This window comes from Osmia lignaria, chromosome 6 (genome assembly GCF_051020975.1).
Source record: "Osmia lignaria lignaria isolate PbOS001 chromosome 6, iyOsmLign1, whole genome shotgun sequence".
NCBI classification, from domain to species: Eukaryota; Metazoa; Arthropoda; class Insecta; order Hymenoptera; family Megachilidae; genus Osmia; species Osmia lignaria.
This window is the reverse complement of record NC_135037.1, coordinates 1,659,641-1,676,810: the sequence shown is the minus strand read 5'-3', so window position 1 is coordinate 1,676,810 and position 17,170 is coordinate 1,659,641. Positions and strand designations below refer to the sequence as shown.

General features: G+C 31.0%; 7 protein-coding genes across 11 annotated transcripts in view; 3 read left to right on the top strand and 4 right to left on the bottom strand.

The window, feature by feature from the left end:
• The window catches only part of LOC117601403 (organic cation transporter protein), a 48,623-nt gene extending 43,822 nt beyond the window's left edge, over positions 1-4,801 (top strand). The window contains exons 15-16 of one of the 2 annotated variants that reach the window (XR_004580689.2): positions 3,930-3,991; positions 4,407-4,801. The gene's annotated coding sequence lies outside the window, so the exon portion shown is untranslated. The remainder of the gene's footprint in view (positions 1-3,929; positions 3,992-4,406) is intronic. The other variant, XR_004580693.2, reaches the window with a different exon arrangement.
• On the bottom strand, positions 837-6,758 carry LOC117601401 (uncharacterized). Of its 4 annotated transcripts, none has more exons than XM_034318095.2 (14): positions 6,272-6,758; positions 5,994-6,165; positions 5,584-5,768; positions 5,210-5,510; positions 5,002-5,147; positions 4,803-4,930; positions 4,599-4,732; positions 4,421-4,536; positions 4,211-4,328; positions 3,922-4,150; positions 3,683-3,844; positions 3,462-3,614; positions 3,294-3,376; positions 837-3,205 (listed from the first exon to the last, which is right to left on the bottom strand). In XM_034318095.2, coding segments are annotated over exons 2-14 (1,887 nt in total). In that variant the 5' UTR covers positions 5,996-6,165; positions 6,272-6,758; the 3' UTR covers positions 837-3,075. The 4 variants fall into 4 exon arrangements, with proteins under 4 accessions (XP_034173986.1, XP_034173983.1, XP_034173985.1 ...); XM_034318092.2 differs by having other exon boundaries at positions 3,922-4,153; positions 6,272-6,757; XM_034318094.2 differs by having other exon boundaries at positions 3,922-4,153; positions 6,088-6,165; positions 6,272-6,757.
• A 351-nt stretch (positions 6,759-7,109) lies between these two features.
• Scsalpha1 (Succinyl-coenzyme A synthetase alpha subunit 1) lies at positions 7,110-9,685 on the top strand. Its single transcript, XM_034318112.2, has 7 exons — positions 7,110-7,329; positions 8,127-8,362; positions 8,466-8,687; positions 8,770-8,874; positions 8,955-9,134; positions 9,313-9,447; positions 9,520-9,685. The coding sequence occupies exons 1-7, from the start codon at positions 7,293-7,295 to the stop codon at positions 9,604-9,606; spliced, it is 1,002 nt and encodes a 333-aa protein (XP_034174003.1). The 5' UTR covers positions 7,110-7,292; the 3' UTR covers positions 9,607-9,685.
• A 145-nt stretch (positions 9,686-9,830) lies between these two features.
• Alg13 (Alg13 UDP-N-acetylglucosaminyltransferase subunit) lies at positions 9,831-10,870 on the bottom strand. Its single transcript, XM_034318120.2, has 2 exons — positions 10,767-10,870; positions 9,831-10,689 (listed from the first exon to the last, which is right to left on the bottom strand). The coding sequence occupies exons 1-2, from the start codon at positions 10,857-10,859 to the stop codon at positions 10,270-10,272; spliced, it is 513 nt and encodes a 170-aa protein (XP_034174011.2). The 5' UTR covers positions 10,860-10,870; the 3' UTR covers positions 9,831-10,269.
• A 752-nt stretch (positions 10,871-11,622) lies between these two features.
• Rtc1 (RNA terminal phosphate cyclase 1) lies at positions 11,623-13,350 on the top strand. Its single transcript, XM_034318111.2, has 7 exons — positions 11,623-11,927; positions 12,025-12,264; positions 12,335-12,501; positions 12,575-12,749; positions 12,822-12,972; positions 13,040-13,144; positions 13,206-13,350. Exons 1-7 carry the CDS (start codon positions 11,786-11,788, stop codon positions 13,348-13,350), a joined length of 1,125 nt encoding a protein of 374 aa, XP_034174002.1. The 5' UTR covers positions 11,623-11,785.
• Positions 13,351-13,469: 119 nt separating this feature from the next.
• Positions 13,470-14,873, bottom strand: LOC117601408 (Adenosine deaminase, tRNA-specific 1). Its single transcript, XM_034318110.2, has 3 exons — positions 14,153-14,873; positions 13,817-14,068; positions 13,470-13,749 (listed from the first exon to the last, which is right to left on the bottom strand). The coding sequence occupies exons 1-3, from the start codon at positions 14,812-14,814 to the stop codon at positions 13,470-13,472; spliced, it is 1,194 nt and encodes a 397-aa protein (XP_034174001.1). The 5' UTR covers positions 14,815-14,873.
• On the bottom strand, positions 14,649-16,420 carry LOC117601411 (glyoxal reductase-like). Its single transcript, XM_034318114.2, has 6 exons — positions 16,039-16,420; positions 15,833-15,913; positions 15,353-15,747; positions 15,077-15,278; positions 14,906-15,010; positions 14,649-14,788 (listed from the first exon to the last, which is right to left on the bottom strand). The coding sequence occupies exons 1-6, from the start codon at positions 16,097-16,099 to the stop codon at positions 14,748-14,750; spliced, it is 885 nt and encodes a 294-aa protein (XP_034174005.1). The 5' UTR covers positions 16,100-16,420; the 3' UTR covers positions 14,649-14,747.
• Positions 16,421-17,170: the final 750 nt, after the last annotated feature.

Here is a 17,170-nt window from a genome sequence, read left to right as displayed (position 1 = left end):
CTAGAATATTCTAGAATTTTTTCAGATTTTTTGAATGCCATTTAATAGGGAAAATATGGCAAAAACTACTTTTTCTTTCTTACCCTGTAACTACCCTCCCGGTTGAGGTACAGGGTTGAAACTTGGTGTACCATGGTTTTTTGGGATATGCTATCGAATGGTGCATTGCGAAGCAAATTCGGCTCAAGGGCACTTTTGACTATCTTATCCTGCTATACCCTTTCTTTTTATTTGTTATACACGTATACTCGAATCATTAATATACGATGTTCTCTCAGAAACTTTCTGAACGTCCGTTCATTCTCAATGATTTATACATAAAACAGAAAAGCATTATGACGCGCTCGCATTTGTTTGTTGAACAGAAAATTTACATGTTAAACGCTGTAACATACACTTTTTTATTCGATCCTGTATTTAAAACGATAAATCAGATAGAGTAATCGTACATGTAGACTTTCTGCTGGTTACTTTTGAATCATTGTCCATTAATGGCAGTGGAATGAAACTTTCTTAACAATGTTGATTACATTGCTGAGAAACGCGTTTCGACAATGACTTTGAAGAAATTGTCAACCTATTACAATATGCAAACGTTGGATTCCCATTTTCTTTTTGGCGATACCAATAATACAATACTTTAATAAATTATTATAAATCATTAAAAACGCAGTACCTCGATATTTACAATGATTTGTTAAACACACTTACTTGTTATTCTGTAAAACAATATTATTCATAGAACAAACATTTCGCTTTTTCCCTATTTAATAATTTTATGTGGGAATTCCATTGAAAATCTTGCAACTTTGATTCAATAAATCAAAATCCTATGATTTATATAAAAAAAAAATTACACAAGTGTAAAGTGATCGTGATGTTTCGTTAAATAATCATTCGTTTTACAATTAAAATTAACATTCCCGATGATTCAATTTGTTTCTACAATTTTAACGTAGCTTCCATAATATACACTGCCCTTAAACCGAATTACCGTATGAAAATGATCAATGATCAATGTCGCAAACGCTATGCAGAATCATATTTTCACAATTAAATGATTTGGTACATTTAACAATGTTAATAGTAGAGCTTTTCAATTAGCCCTTTGTTAATGTTAGGTATTGGAAGTTCTGAATGATAGTACATTTGTTTACATGATCGCTGTTTTCTATCATTTCAGTGTCATTTTTGATTACATTGTAATCTAGTAACTATTTACATATCTAATATTACATAAGGCCCGCAGAGTGCAGTAAATAATTTCTACAATAATTTCTTTATATGTAACAGCAAAGCTTTCATCTCATTGAATAGTTACGAATTAAAATATACATCTGATATCTTGATATTCCATTATGCACAGAGAATGAGCTTTTCTTTATGAACCTATTTTAATATAATGAAAATTTTGAATAGAAATGTAATTAGAATTTGTGAAACCAGTGTGTACGTACGTGTATGTTTTAATACTTCAAGAATGATAATTGAGTATTTAATTTTTAGTTTAGGTTTTATATCTTTGGCTTAGCTTCGCTAATTAGGCTGAGAAAGTTTGCACGATCAATTTAACGGCCTTAAATTGTTGACTTAGTTTAACATTTACATTTTACATTATACTGCCTTTTATTTTCTTTCTCTAGTGCTATAATCAAACAATCATCACATAAACATGTTACTTACAGCTAATAATTAAGTGAGAATTATCATTCGCACTATAACATTTTCCTTTCAGTATAAAAATCAAGGATATTTTATCAGATATCTTTGCTTTGAAAAGGCATTTATATTATTTGTATAAAAAACAAGTGAAAATAGTCTGCTTTTCATTTGAATGTTGAAAATACACTTGGTGAAAATCGTTATTATTATGTTGAATAAGACGAATTAACTCCTGCCATTGATATATAAAATGAAGTTATAAAATTACACTGCACGTAGTTGATATATGCCTGCTGAAAGTGTTTTATGTAATGTCACTGTATAGATGTATATATGTAATATATATTATGTTATTATGTTTTGATATATACAATAATAATATACAGCAACATTACATAATATTAGTAGTTGTATGCATTTAATTATACTTATTTCATTAAAATTTTATCTATACTGTTTTTTATATTTTTTTTTTTATTATGCTCTTTATTTCCAACTTATATTAACTCTTTTCATGAAGACTTTACTCTATTTGTAAAATTTGGTGTTATTTAAAGTTCATTACGTTTTTTTTTTCTTTTATACACCGTAAGAAATTTGAAAATTTAAAATATCAAAACGTATTACTTGTAACTGATTAAATTTTACAATTACTTATTTAAGTATAACAAGTACAATTTTAATAAAAAAATTCGTTTAATATAAAAACTTAGTGAAAATTTACACATATAGCCTCAAAGAATCGTTCCAATACGGAACTTGTAACTTCTTCATAAATTATTAATACATGTTTAGTGTTTATAAAATTTATATCAATATAGCACCCAGTAGAATTACTATTATTCAGAAATAAACTATTTTTGTATGATTCTTATTAGCTTACATCTGCTATTTTTTTCGGTTTCTATTAAAAAAAAATTCACAATAATTGGCAACTGCCTAGAGGTTTCAATAATTAACATCTTCTTTTCTTATTACAAGTAATGAAAAAGTTGGATAAAAATAAACGTGAAGACATATATGATTTCAAATGCTTGATATAATTTCAACAATTTGTTGTTACGTGAAGCATTATGTACGCGACAAATCATTTAAAAAAAAAATACAAATTTCATTAATAACATGTAACAAACCTAACATTCATTATATACAGCATTATTAATACCCATAAAACGAATGCAAGGATAATAATGTTAAATCAAAACAAACCTCCCCTACTACTCCAGGAACTTAGTTCTATTTTAGTTATTCATATTTTGATTATTCACAGTGAAATTTTTTTTTACACCAACATCCATAACATTGTCAGAAATGGGATTACCCATGATTAGGATATCTCAAAGTATTTAAATGATGTGGATATTACCTGATTATATTTATAAACGAAAACAGTTGGATAAAATCAACCTTAAACTATGCAGTGCTGGCAAGTTCCTTATGCAGGAAAGTTTCGATATCCACTCGACATATAGGGCAGCGTTTATTCGTCCATAACCATTGATCAACACAGTCTATGTGAAATAAATGCATACATGGAAGCCTCCTATGAAAAAAATATTACAAATAAAATTAGACTGGAAGATACTATAAATATCGCTCATCTATATTCATATAAAGAAAATAATCTCTACCTGACACTTTCACAGTCTTCGAATTCAGACAAACATATAGTACACTTTTCTATAGCATCTTCACCATTTTCAACTTTCTTAACCTGCCAGAACAAACAATAAACACGAATGAATAATGATACTTTGATAATTAATATACATGTAACTGTATTTATTATTATTCATTACCCGTTTGTACTTATGGCGGAATGTATGATTTTCAATTGACTCCTGAGTTGCTCCACAACTAATGTGAGCCATACGTCGTAAATTGTATGCAAGGCGCATGTGAAGTGAACTCAAAGGTGAAAATGGCATCATATCATGAGCCCCAGATCCTTGCTATATGTAACACAAAATATGTAAAATAAGAGAAACATTTATTCAACATTTTATATTTAAAATCGTACCAAAGGAGGATGTGGCAACCAGTTTATATGAATATGTGGCCCGGGTTGTCTTCGGTGAGGACCATAATGATACATATGATGATGTACATATGGATGAACCGACATTGGGGGCAATACTGATGGTGTTGGTTCCATTTCTACAACACCACTCAAAGAATTTTCCTACACACATAAAATAATATAAATCATCTGAATGAAACCTAAATTTCTGAAAAAAGGTACTCAAAATATTGAATTACCATAACAGGTTGCACGGGACAAGGTGGACTAAAACTCGGTGCTCCTCTCGCTTCTGGATGACTATAAACGGTAGGTTGCTGTGGTGGTGGTAATATCGGAGACGGAAGATAATTTTCCACGTAGGTCATATTTTCCGTACCATTGCAACGATTATTCGGGGGATTAGAATTTCCGTTATTACACGTGTGCTGGTTTGCTTGATGCACGTGCGGATTACACGACGATGTGCTACTGAACAAGTAAATTATGACATTACATAAAATTATACAGATTTAATATGATACTAACGTGTGATGCGACGAAAATCTTGGATATTGACATCTCCTATGTACTTCTTGTACACGCTGCTGTATCCTCCATAATCTTTCTTGTACAGGATGCATACGCGGTCTTATTTGTAAAATATCTGTAAAAATGTTAAAGAAAATTAAGAATAATTCTATGAAAGATATTTTAAAATGTTTTATTTTACTTGTGTTTACAGCTTGAAAATACTACCTGGTACTCCATATCCTACAGGTATAACTGGAACTGGAGTTCTATAATTGTGATGCATACACCTGTTATGGTACATGTAGTCTGGTGTGCCATGCATACAATAAGAGTTGTTCCCACTAAAGGAATAATTAAAATTAATACAAGAATATGTATATATTAAAGAATTATCTCTTAGTACCTATGTACATAATCTGTTGGATTTACTACTGAAGTTGTTGGCGTAGGTGGAGTATGTTCTTCATCTGATTCCACGGTTAAATCAACTACAGTTACCGGACGATTACCCTCTTCGTTATTTTGTACAGAATTTTGCTATTAAAATACAATAAAACGTATTGTATTAAAAATTAACAAAGCATTAAAATTTAAATGTTTATCTTACCTTGTTATTATGATTTACTGTTCCAAGGACTTCAACCGAGCCATCTTCGTCATCGCTACTGGTAGCGTCGTCACTACTCGATGACCAATCCAATTGCAGATCTGGTGCTGATGGTGTATCATCGTTTCCTGTATTACGAAATTAAATACAGTTTATAATAAAATGTTATTATTTAACAATATGAAAAATGTGAATATACTTGTATGGATCGACTGCTGTTGAGGATTAATTGTATTTGGCAAAACTGAATGATATAAAGTATTGGGTTCATTGGCACTGTCATTTTCAATGTTCTGTATAACTCTGCTTAAAATGGTTCCATTGCTGGCTGTTGATCTGATTGTGCTGAAAGGTAAAAATGAGACCAATAAGAAAGTAGTAAGAAAAATATCATTTTAAACTAATACCTATTAGAAATTCCATCTGATAATCTTGATGGGCCAGCTACGCTTAAACTATCAATTGGTTGATCAATTGATTGATTGATTAATTTATGTTCCTCCCTTTTTTTACTTCTATGTTTCACTGGAGGATCACGTTCGTGTAAAATTCCTCCTCCAGCTTCAGGTGCACGTAAATAACTTCCACAAACGAAAGCATTATCTGGAGTAGGATGATGCGGTGAATTTACATAACGGTTAATAGGTACTACATCTGAATCCTCTATATCACTCTCTGCGAATAGATGTTCATACTCCATTTCATTAGCTACAATGAAAATAATTCAGTAAGTTTTTACTGAAATTAATTGTTAGATTTAATATTTTCATTCTGTCTATACCTGAATTAAATCTTGATTGCGGAGATGGATCAACTGTTGATGTAAATGCAGTATTAAATATATCTGCTAAAGAAGTAGAACTAGCTTCCATAGACTGAGTTATAGATTCTTCATGGTACAAGCTATTTTGTTCTTCAGCTTTACTTTTACACCAAACATTTTCAGAACTTGTACTTTCCTCCATCCTGTTTCATGTACTTGATTACTTAACATTTATGTATAAAGTACTTGATGCGTATAATATAAAACTTCAATAAAGAATTAAAATAACTTTTCATGATAAAACAATAAAACTAAGAATTTAAATAATCTCAGAAACTGAATGTTGAAATGTATATCTGTAATAGCATTCAAAAATATGCACATAATTCTTTCATTTTTTATTAATAGAACATTTTTCTTAGCCTTACATAAAACACCTTCCAAATGTACAAAAATATTAGCCATCATTATAATAGCAGATAATTTCATAATACGTAATACGTAACAATAGATAGTAAAAACCTTTTTCGGATTGTGTGTAAGTAGCATAATTAAAATAGCTTCTTGATTACAAAAAATGTTCTTCAATCATCTTCAAAACTATATTTGAAACAATCGGCATTTTAAATACATTATGTTAATCATGTCCCAGATACTTGAAACAACATAAATCGGAAAGAATTATCAAGTAGAAAAAGCCGCGTACCTTGCAATTTCTTCGATGGTTTTGTAAAACGATAAGGTTCTCTTCACCACGTCATTTTTATCAAGATATTTATTTTCTATACATCACTGTCATTTATGTCGTACTATCTATACGCATCGATATTACTCTTATACTCGGATCACTTGAAATTTCGATAAACTGTTTAATCCATATGAAAAATTTGTGTATAATTAAATTCTTGTGTCAGTAATAACAATAAAATCGAAAAAGGATTTACGTAGACTTTCTTTCGGTAATCTACATTTGCCAAACTATGATACCATCAATCGCAACTTTCATTAACTACGCTCAGTTTTAGGTAGTCTCCGTTGATTATGCAGCATACTACCTTTCCTTGCTATAGAACTATCATTACATTTATTTCAATGATTGCAAGATGAATTTAATCATACAACGAGTGGAAATTTTCAGAAGTTATCACTCATTTTCTTACTGTATTATTTTAATTCTCACGAAGCATATTTTTATCTAAAACGTATGGATTTCATGAATGGTTCTAGGGTATATTTCAAATATGTCAAATTAGGGATAAAATTAATGTCTCTATGCTTCTACCAATAAAACCAAGTAAATTGTGAGACCAATACACAAAGTTACAAACTCAAAAAAATCATATTTTCTCAGCTTTACTTGGTTTTAAGTTCAATATCTATACCTGAAATATCTGATTTCAGAATAGGTTTATCCTGATAATAATCTATTAGATTGTTATAGGAAATTTGCTTCCTACGAACAAACTTTTAGATTGAAAATCAGGTTGAAAGTAAGACTGCGAAAAGTACTTGACCAATCATTTCGATGTTCAATGTTCCTGTCATCTAACAAGTTCAGAACGAATCTGGTGGAGTTGAGTATACATACATACGATAAGAGCACTTTGTCCGTATATTTTCTTTCGAACTTGACCTCGCTAGTTGATCGAAGTTAGTCTTCTTAATGGTTGTTCTCTAATAATTCAATTTTATTAACCGAACTTTTTTAAAAGAAACATTAGTTAAAAATGGCTGTGGCTGTCAGGACATTTTCAAAATTCACAGGTAAAATACGTATACTTATTGAATGGGTTTTTTTCATTGTTAAAAAAGAGGACCTTTGTATATTTCGAAATACTTGAAACATATTTGTATGATATTGCAAGATTTCACGTCCTATTCTCGTGTCTCGTATCGAATATGTTATAAATTTCAAAAACTAAAAATACTTCTGACATCCTGCAGTTCATATTAATGTTCCCATTATATAAGGATATATATAATTATTCATAACTCATTTCTTATGGGGGGATTTACTTATAATTAATCAGATTTGCTGTACAATATCCTTTAACTATTAATGAATCATTATGTAATTCTGTATTAAAATTTCACTTCTCTTTTATATACATGTCATAATATACATTTTTTAAGTCTTTTTTTATCTTAGTATGTACCTTGTACCAGTGATGTTACATTTAACTTGTTAACATTATTTTTTATAGCTGTTAGAAACAATGTTGAATCATTGTTTTAATGTATCTATATTATAATTTATCATTCTGTCATAATAAGTGTCATGCATGAGTTCAATCACATGAACTCATTGGATGATGTTCATTCAATGAACCTTGACCTAAAAATTAAGAAATTTGATATTGTTCCTATAAATAAGCTTGTGTTGAGACAATAGGGACTTAAAATTTCTGTTTACAGCAATTAATTATTCCTAAATTTAATAGAATAAACTAATATTAAAGTAATAATTAAAGATAACAATGTTCCCTTGTTTAAAATTTTCTTTCAACAAGTTCTCTTGGTAGTATATTTTCTTTCAATATATTGTTTCTTTTATGTTTCAGTCAGAAATTGTGGAAGTCTTTTAGGTTCTCAAATAAGATTTAATTATACAGCTACTAGAAAAAATTTAAAAATTGATTCCAGTACCAAAGTAATATGTCAAGGTTTTACTGGTAAACAAGGAACGTTTCATTGCAAACAGGCCATTGAGTATGGTACTAAAATAGTAGGCGGTGTTAGTCCCAAGAAGGCTGGCACAGAACATCTTGGAAAACCAGTTTATAAAACTGTGAAAGAGGTTGATAAAATTTTTCATAATAATATTTAAATTACATAATTTCTATTTAAAGGTCACATATAAAATGACATTAAATTTATAGATTACATGATTTTCATTATAGGCTAAGGAAGCCACAGGTGCCACAGCTACTGTTATCTATGTTCCTCCACCAGCAGCAGCATCGGCTATCATGGAAGCTATAGAGGCTGAAATGCCATTAATTGTATGTATTACTGAAGGTATTCCACAACACGACATGGTGAAAGTTAAAAGACGACTGTTAGAGCAAACCAAATCGCGTTTAATTGGACCAAATTGTCCTGGAATAATAGCTCCAGAACAGGTATGGATATTTTATTTGAAATCTCTTAATATTTGTGTACTAATTTATCTTATATTCATTTTACAACATACGATTATCTCAGTGTAAAATAGGCATTATGCCAGGCCATATACATCAAAAAGGAAAAGTTGGTATTGTATCAAGATCTGGTACTTTAACATACGAGGCTGTGAATCAAACCACCCTTGTAAGTTGATGCTTCTTTCTAATTTTACAGTTTTTCTTGGAGAGTTAATAAGAGTTAATAATGAAAATTTTATTTTAAAGGCTGGTCTTGGGCAAACTCTTTGTGTTGGGATTGGTGGCGATCCCTTCAATGGAACTGACTTTATTGATTGTTTGGAAGTATTTCTTAAAGATCCACAGTGTGATGGTATTATAATGATTGGTGAAATTGGTGGTAGTGCAGAAGAATCAGCAGCAGAATACCTCATTGAAAATAACACTGTTGGTTGCTGTTCTAATTTATTGGTACCTAAACCTCATCCCATCCTATCCTAATAACTGATGATTACTTTTCAGTAATTCTGATGTCCTACATTCTTCAAAGCATGTTGTAAATCCTTATAAATTTAATTTTCTGTAATAACACGTATGGATGTTATACTTATTTAATATATTTCAGGGTGGTAAAGCTAAGCCAGTAGTGTCATTCATTGCTGGTATCACTGCTCCTCCTGGACGACGAATGGGACACGCTGGTGCAATTATTTCAGGAGGAAAAGGAGGCGCGCAGGATAAAATTAACGCACTAGAAAAGGTACAATTAAATTCCGTGTATTATTGATTTAATTTATTCCTGTTATCGTATATAAAAATGTTTTTTTTACAGGCCGGTGTAATAGTTACAAGGAGTCCTGCGCAAATGGGAAATGAACTCTTGAAAGAAATGACACGTCTTGGCTTGGTGTGTAATTAAAAAACACATGTCGCTATATATATATGTAGTTTGCCTCATGTGGATGTATCTTCGTACAATAAATTTAAAGTATAAATAATGACATCATCTAAAAAGCGATACAATGTGACACATTAAAATGTGTGAATTCTTTAAATTGCTGATGCAATACCTATGTTCATCGTCGTACGAAGTTGCCTGTCTACTTCATTCCTAAAGATATTAAACTTATAAAGTAACAAGAAGATTTTTTGAAGGACTGAATTTATTTTAACACTGTACAGTGTTCAAAAAATACTTTTACCGATATAGCTTTTATTTTAACGACAGCAAACGTCCAAAGATAATATGTAAAAAAATATTTAACAATAACTGCCGTTGTTATTTGTCATTTTTTTTTTAAATTGCAAATTATAAATTTTTCTATGCTATTACACCATAATTTTAAGAAACAGATATTTAAGTAATTCTTACTATTGTTGTAAATTATATCAAAGCTATATCTGTTATAACAAACAACTCAAACTGTTATATACTTATATTGTAACTTGTAAAAACTAAAATATATCAAATGACATCAATTAACCCTTCAAAAGTTTTTCGTTCTGTAGAAATAAAATTTATATTTATTTTGAAATTGTTTTAACATTACTTTAATAGATACACAAATAATTTTCAATGTCCTTACACTGAAAATCCCATTATTTTATCTATGAATTCGGCGATACGTTTACTTTTATCATTAACAAATGGTCTTAATTTTGTAAAATCCATTATTTGTATAGTATTCAATAACGTTTCACAGGTACAATAATATAAATGTTTGTCTTGATACAGTTGCTCAGCTAATTCCAATTGATGGTTGCCCATCAAATTTTCATTTGCAACAACAATTAAATTCTTTCTATTTTCTAATGCATCAAGTATGCTTCCAGCCCCTGCATGACTTATAATAAGATCTGCATTTTCTACATAATCATTAATGTTTACACTTAAGTTGAAGTATTCTATGTTTAAAAAACCACAACATGGTGTACGATCAGGCACAAATAAAGTTTTGCCAATTTGTAAAATCATTTCATTATATCCTCTTGATGACAATGCCTGAAACAATTATACAATAACAATATACATTACAGTGAAATTAAAAATAAACAAGTCTTATGATTTCATATGTTTACTTCTAAGACTTCTGAACTGAGTGCTGTTCTGATTAATTCATCAAATTTTGTAGTACCTACAGTAACAAACACTTTTTTCTTTGTTACTGACATGGTAAATATGATTAATTATAATAGAAATTAATAATTTTCATGCAATAAATAGCGCAGTGACAACCTTTGCTCAGTGATTACAGATAGTAGAAGCATTGACTACAAAGTCACTGTCATAAGGAAGGATAAAATAATAAACAAAAGGTCCGCCGAGCCTTAGAAGAGGTTTAGATTCCTCTGTGATGGGTTTGTTAATAGGCGGAAAAAATAAATAAAGTAAATTAAATAAACTCCGGAAGAAATTAGAGGACGACTATTATACTGGTTATGCCCTCTTCACACGGACCTGATTTCATTCAGGAGTTTCAGGGACCCCGCTACGCCAATAACGCCCTTTGGATACCAACCTGATACATCGTGGGGTGTTAGGGACCCCGAAGCTCCGGTGGCTCTCTCTATATACCGACCTTATGGCATTCGGGGTGTCAGGGACCCCGAAGCACCGGTGACTCTCTCTGCATACCGACAATCTGGCATTCGGGGTCTCAGGGACCCCGAAGCACCATTGACTCTCTCTGCATACCGACATTATGGCATTCGGGGTTTCAGGGACCCCGAAGCACCGGTGGCTCTCTCTGTATACCGACCTTATGGCATTCGGGGTTTCAGGGACCCCGAAGTTGTTGAGTAGGTTCGGCCATTTGTGTATAGATGGCGCCGGGATCGAATTTTAAAAATTCTAAATTTATGGCGGTATTTTTAAAATACAGGTTTCTCGAATAACTAGTTTAATAATTATTTTCAGGTCTTTTGTTGATTTTGACTAATTTCTAAAAAATAGAATCAAAGGGAGTAAAAATTGTTTCTTTTTAAAGGCATATTCAGTCTTATTGAATATAATCACTGCCTGGTACAAGGCAATACTATACACTACGAAATTTATCCTTCCGTCACATTGTGTTATGCCCCGCAAATTTTAATACAGTATGCCAGCTAAAATAAGAAATAAGGTTCTTACGTATGAAGGTTGCAATTATTTGCGATATCGCTTGCTATTGTCTACATTGTCAGGTAGACCGGTGCAAATAACAGATATTAGAATCAAAGATGATAATCCCGGACTTCGAGGTTAGTTCAAATGCACATTTCTTAAAGAGTACTTAAGTATTTCAGATGTAACAATAAATAAAATGTAATTTATTCTTTGTATATGTTTATATATAAGAATATGAAGTCAGCTTTATACGCTTATTGGATAAAATTACAAATGGATCAAGGATAGAGCTAAATGAAACAGGAACTAATTTATATTATAGTCCTGGTTTATTAAATGGAGGAGATTTGGAACATGATTGTAGCTTACAAAGAGGTATTGGATATTATTTAGAAGGGATCATGATATTAGCTCCATTTTGTAAAAAAGCAGTTGAAGTAAAACTTAGAGGAATCACTAATAACACAATAGGTATGTAAAAACAATGATACAACAGGAAGTCAAGTTTGAATATTGTTAAACCTCATTTGAAATTTTTCAGATCCCTCTGTTGATCGAATTAAAGCAATTGGTGTACCTATATTAAAAAGATTTTTATTGGGAGACAATGAAGTTGTCCTTACTATTAAAAAAAGAGGAGCAGCACCACTGGGAGGTGGAGAAATTCATTTCAAATGCCCTGCTAGCCGTAATCTTAGGACTATTCAAGTTAGTTTTAATCAGTTTGTATAAATTTTTACTAATAATAGTTATAGCTTTACATAGAAAAATTTGTTTATAGCTTCATGATAGTGGAATGGTCAAAAGAATAAGAGGTACTGCATGTAGTATACGTGTTTCTCCTGCTATTGCTAACAGAATTATAGAATCTGCCAAAGGTGTATTATTAAAGTTCCTGCCAGATGTCTATATCTATGCAGATCATTGTAGAGGTGCAGCTAGTGGCAAATCTCCAGGTATACATTTAATATCATTATACTTAACTTATTGTATGAATTAAATATTTAAAATAATTACAAATATACCAGGTTTTGGAATAAGTTTATCAGCTGAAACAACAAATGAAGTCTTTTTTGGTGGAGAAGCATGTTCACCTCACATGACCACAGGTTCTTTACCTTGTGTACCAGAAGATCTTGGTAAAGAAGCAGCTATGAAGCTGATTGACGAAATTTATAGGTATATAAAATAAATGAAAGACATGCATAATGCAATTGAAGTGTAACATAAACTTATATAATTTCAGAAATGGATGCGTGGATTCACCTTTCCAACCCATGACTGCTATGTTTATGGCATTAGGTAAAAAGGATGTGTCTAAAGTTGTAACAGGACCTTTAACACCATCAATGTAAGTATCGAAAAAAAGATTAGCCCAAATGTTAAATCTAAAAAAAACATTGTTTCTATAGGATACAGTTTTTACGCGATTTACGGGATTTCTTTGGAATCGTCTTTAAAATTGAGCCGCTTAAAGAAGAAGATGAAGTATTAGATCAAGTTGTTTTAACTTGTGTAGGCGTGGGCTATACAAACATAAGCAGGCGGATATTATAAAATCAAAGTATTTATATTTTTATTATATATAATAGTTTTGTAATTCCAACGAATAAATGATAAAATTTCTAACTACGATTTAAATCGTAATTAAATCAACCCCCGTAAGACCGTAAATTTTATAATACAAATGTTTGTAAGTGAATTGGTTTAGAAGGCCATGCGTGGAAAATATTTGACTTTAAAGTGGTCCATAAATTGTGATAATTTTTGGACCACTTTTTACAATCTAAATAGGTGATTTTTTTAGGATGTTTTATATTGCACTCAAAGTTATGATACTTATCATAAACTCGTAAGAACGTTTCAAACAATGCTCGTTTTGTTACAAGTAAATAGTTACCTTTCTTCTTTTTAGTGGCACCTTGTTTTCTGCCTTCAATTGCTATTTCCGTATCACTGTAAATTTAATTATGTAAATATGATTTGAAAAAATATAATTATACGTATAAAGTAAAAAATTTACCGATTTTTGACAGCACACCATATTATACTTGATGGGCACGGATGTGTTCTTTCATAATTTTTCTGCTCTTTAAAAGAGATATTGCTTTGCACAATTTTTAATTCATATAATTCTTTATTGAACCGTTTATACAATCCACGTTCCATTGCCTCTAAAGAGAAAGGACAGCTACCTCCAACTACAACGGTATCTATTTTTATTGTAGGTATTAATATTGATAAAAGTGAGCCCTGTAATCCCACAATATTCCATCTGTAATCCATACACAAAATATAATTATAATGATCGGTTGAAGTATCGTACGTATCAGAAACGGATTGTAGCATTTGTATTTACTTTGCTATTTTATCTGAACAAGACAAGCTGAGAGTAGGATTTCCCCTTCCGGGTTTAGTGCGTAATGGTCCAACTACATGATAGTTCACTCCTGGTAGGTAAGGATCGTGGTATTTTTCAGATTTAACACATTTTGCACCAGTTCTATATACATCTTTGATTATGTGCTCCTCTTTTCTAATTTTTGTTGGAGGTGGGTTATTGTCACAGGACTCTTTCAAAAATATGGAACAATCTCCACAAGGTGTTTGACTTGTGAAGAAATGGAATGATATTCCACTTTGTAATTTAATTTTGTTTTCATCATCCATTTCGAAAACATCACTTTCAATACCATCAACTAACAAATCGATCTGGTTATACAAGTATCTTAAAAAGGCACGTCTAGAAAGAACTTCAGCGTGAGAATCGTGTAATCTACAACCTTCTTTGTATATTTCTGTATTTATTAAATCTATTTTCCCTAAACATTTTGTTCCCGTAGCAAGAGCTACTAAAGACAACGAATCATCGTGTTTCTTTAATACGATACCCGACAATACAGTCCATTCTTTTTCCGTTGGTTTACCAGTTTTACTAAGCTTTGCATATTTTTCTATACAAAGTTGTGCAACTTGATCTGCAAAATCTTCCATGCTATTATGATATAATATAAAATACATATCATTAAATCACTAATGTCTTTAAATTAGTTTAAATTATTTATTGCTTTGTTTATTTAATAAACATTAGAAGGATCCCAAGTATATTTACACTGAGGCAGAGAAGATAAAGCATTCATATTTTCTTCATCAATCATAAAATCCAACTGCATATTGTTTCTTATGTGCTCTTTTTGTACTGCCTTGGGAATAACTCCTAAAAGAATATTCATAAATAGTACACAATTACAATATAGGTACATTAAAAGAATAAATTTTTTACCAATCCCCTGTTCCAAGGCCCATTTTAACAACAACTGCGCCGGAGTTACATCAAGCTGAGAAGCTATTTTCGTAACAGTTGGATCTGTTAAAAGACTAGTATTGCTACTAGTTCCTAAAGAAGAATAAGCTTGCACATGAACGCCCTTTTCATTGCAATATGCGATTAGTTCTTCTTGGCGAAAATGAGGATGGCATTCAACCTATAAAAACAAACATACTTAACTTTATAACCAATGTAAATGAAGATATTTAATTAGCACAGGGTTAATCTTACTTGATTAACAGCTGGTGCTATACCCTTACGGTCATGTAACAACTCTTCCAAGTGCCTTACAGTATAGTTAGATACACCTACAGATCTTATGAATCCTTGCTTTTTCAAATCTACTAATGTTCTCCAAGTTTTTGCTCTTAAGCTGGAGTTATCTGTGGAAGTCTCTGGTATACGGGAAGCAGCTGGCCAATGAATCAAATACAGATCAATGTATGTGGTATTAAGCGCTTTAAGAGACCTCTGTACAGATTCTTCTATTCTTTCTGGATTTCCATGATCTCTTGGCGAGAGTTTAGTTGTTATAAAAATATCACTTCTTTCAAGATTGTATTTTGGTAATAGCAGTGTTAAAGCATAACCAATATCCTCTTCATTATGATAAACTACAGCTGTATCTGTGTATAATAAACAGAATTATGAAAAATATATTTAAAACTGTATTTGCAAATATCAGTAAATATTCTATACTTGTATACGTACCAATAGAACGAAAACCTACTTTCAAACTTTCATCAACAACATCACATATTGTCTCTCTCCCTTGAATCTTATATGTTCCAACTGAAAGAAAAATTATTTAATACTTTATAATTTATGGTAAATGTTACATAATAATGAAGATAAATTAAACAAATCTTTAAAAGTAAGAAATAAATATTGTATCTTATTTTTTTTAATAATCTTACATCCAATAAGAGGCATAACATAGCCACTCGAAAGTCGAACGTTCCGCGTTCTACCATTCATATTTACAAACTATTATTGCACTTACTCGAGTATTTATGTTATCTTTGTGTAAATAATATAGTAAATATATAATAATTGTAATATGACACTGTTGCGTGTGCAAAGGCAACTGGTAGGATCAATTTATACTGCAATAGTCGCAAGGTATAGTCAATGTCAGAGTTAATTGTATGCGTAACCTTCTTCTCATTAAGTATCGAGCACGGTTGGTTTCATTATTGCAGAAGTCTGAGGGGAAAGGAGATCACCATTTTCCTTGAGAAAATCTATATATTTACTATATGCTCAGTACTGTACATATATGAAATTTCAAATAATTTGGCGGGTGTGGAAGAACTTATTACATATTTAAAATGAATGGTTAATGCTTAAATTGTGAAAATATATATTTGGAAATATTGATATAAAGGAGGATACGTCTTTTTGCTTGAATTGATCTTTGAGGAATGAATAGTTACAAAAGTTATTCCAATTTGTTTTTCAAATAATAAATTAACAATAAACATAGTCATGAAAAGGTGGCGGTGAAAATTCGACATCAGCTGCAATCTTCCTTATCAACAACGGCCGCCACACGGGATTTTACACTTACGTCACCTGGCGTTAAACGGAAGAACTATAAATCGATATATCTTTTGCGCTCTCTACCGGCAAATTCAAAAAGCTCGTTTTCAGCACTAGTGACTATAGATATAAAAGATTAGACATGCTATTGTTTTCGAGGATTCATGATTTGTGGGATCTCAGCCACCCCCAGACGGAAATAAGTCTGCATGCAGAGAGCACAATCGGTAATTTCTTTTCTCAGTTATTTATTTAATTGATTTAAATTTTACTATCATTTTAGTTATTCAATCCCTTATACTCCTGCTCTCTTATATCCCTGCATCCCTTACATCACTGCTTTCTTTATACCCAGAATGTTTTTTAAAAATTTTAATTAATCTTCAACATCGATTTATTCAAAAATGAAGCCTTTAACGAAAAAATGTCACTTCACATTTCCGATTCACTTTTTTATATAAATTCGTCCTCTTTCCCCTTTTGTCACCTAGTCAGAAACATTTTGTA

Excerpts from the sequence above, each read along its gene's own strand:
- LOC117601401 (XM_034318092.2), bottom strand. Across the intron at positions 3,615-3,682 it reads GGTTGCCACATCCTCCTTTG|CAAGGATCTGGGGCTCATGA; the intron begins GTACGATTTTAA and ends TGTTACATATAG. Across the intron at positions 3,206-3,293 it reads GAAGACTGTGAAAGTGTCAG|GAGGCTTCCATGTATGCATT; the intron begins GTAGAGATTATT and ends TTTTTTTCATAG.
- Scsalpha1 (XM_034318112.2), top strand. The coding sequence starts at position 7,293 with ATGGCTGTGGCTGTCAGGACATTTTCAAAATTCACAG. Across the intron at positions 8,688-8,769 it reads GAATAATAGCTCCAGAACAG|TGTAAAATAGGCATTATGCC; the intron begins GTATGGATATTT and ends CGATTATCTCAG. Across the intron at positions 9,448-9,519 it reads AAATTAACGCACTAGAAAAG|GCCGGTGTAATAGTTACAAG; the intron begins GTACAATTAAAT and ends TTTTTTTTACAG.
- Alg13 (XM_034318120.2), bottom strand. The coding sequence starts at position 10,859 with ATGTCAGTAACAAAGAAAAAAGTGTTTGTTACTGTAGGTACTACAAAA. Across the intron at positions 10,690-10,766 it reads TCAGTTCAGAAGTCTTAGAA|GCATTGTCATCAAGAGGATA; the intron begins GTAAACATATGA and ends TAATTGTTTCAG.
- Rtc1 (XM_034318111.2), top strand. The coding sequence starts at position 11,786 with ATGCCAGCTAAAATAAGAAATAAGGTTCTTACGTATGAAGGTTGCAAT. Across the intron at positions 12,265-12,334 it reads AATCACTAATAACACAATAG|ATCCCTCTGTTGATCGAATT; the intron begins GTATGTAAAAAC and ends GAAATTTTTCAG. Across the intron at positions 13,145-13,205 it reads GGACCTTTAACACCATCAAT|GATACAGTTTTTACGCGATT; the intron begins GTAAGTATCGAA and ends TTGTTTCTATAG.
- LOC117601408 (XM_034318110.2), bottom strand. The coding sequence starts at position 14,814 with ATGTATTTTATATTATATCATAATAGCATGGAAGATTTTGCAGATCAA. Across the intron at positions 14,069-14,152 it reads TGTTCAGATAAAATAGCAAA|ATGGAATATTGTGGGATTAC; the intron begins GTAAATACAAAT and ends TATGGATTACAG. Across the intron at positions 13,750-13,816 it reads TGGTGTGCTGTCAAAAATCG|TGATACGGAAATAGCAATTG; the intron begins GTAAATTTTTTA and ends TTAAATTTACAG.
- LOC117601411 (XM_034318114.2), bottom strand. The coding sequence starts at position 16,099 with ATGAATGGTAGAACGCGGAACGTTCGACTTTCGAGTGGCTATGTTATG. Across the intron at positions 15,914-16,038 it reads TGTTATGCCTCTTATTGGAT|TTGGAACATATAAGATTCAA; the intron begins GTAAGATTATTA and ends TTTTTCTTTCAG. Across the intron at positions 15,279-15,352 it reads TAGCACCAGCTGTTAATCAA|GTTGAATGCCATCCTCATTT; the intron begins GTAAGATTAACC and ends TTGTTTTTATAG.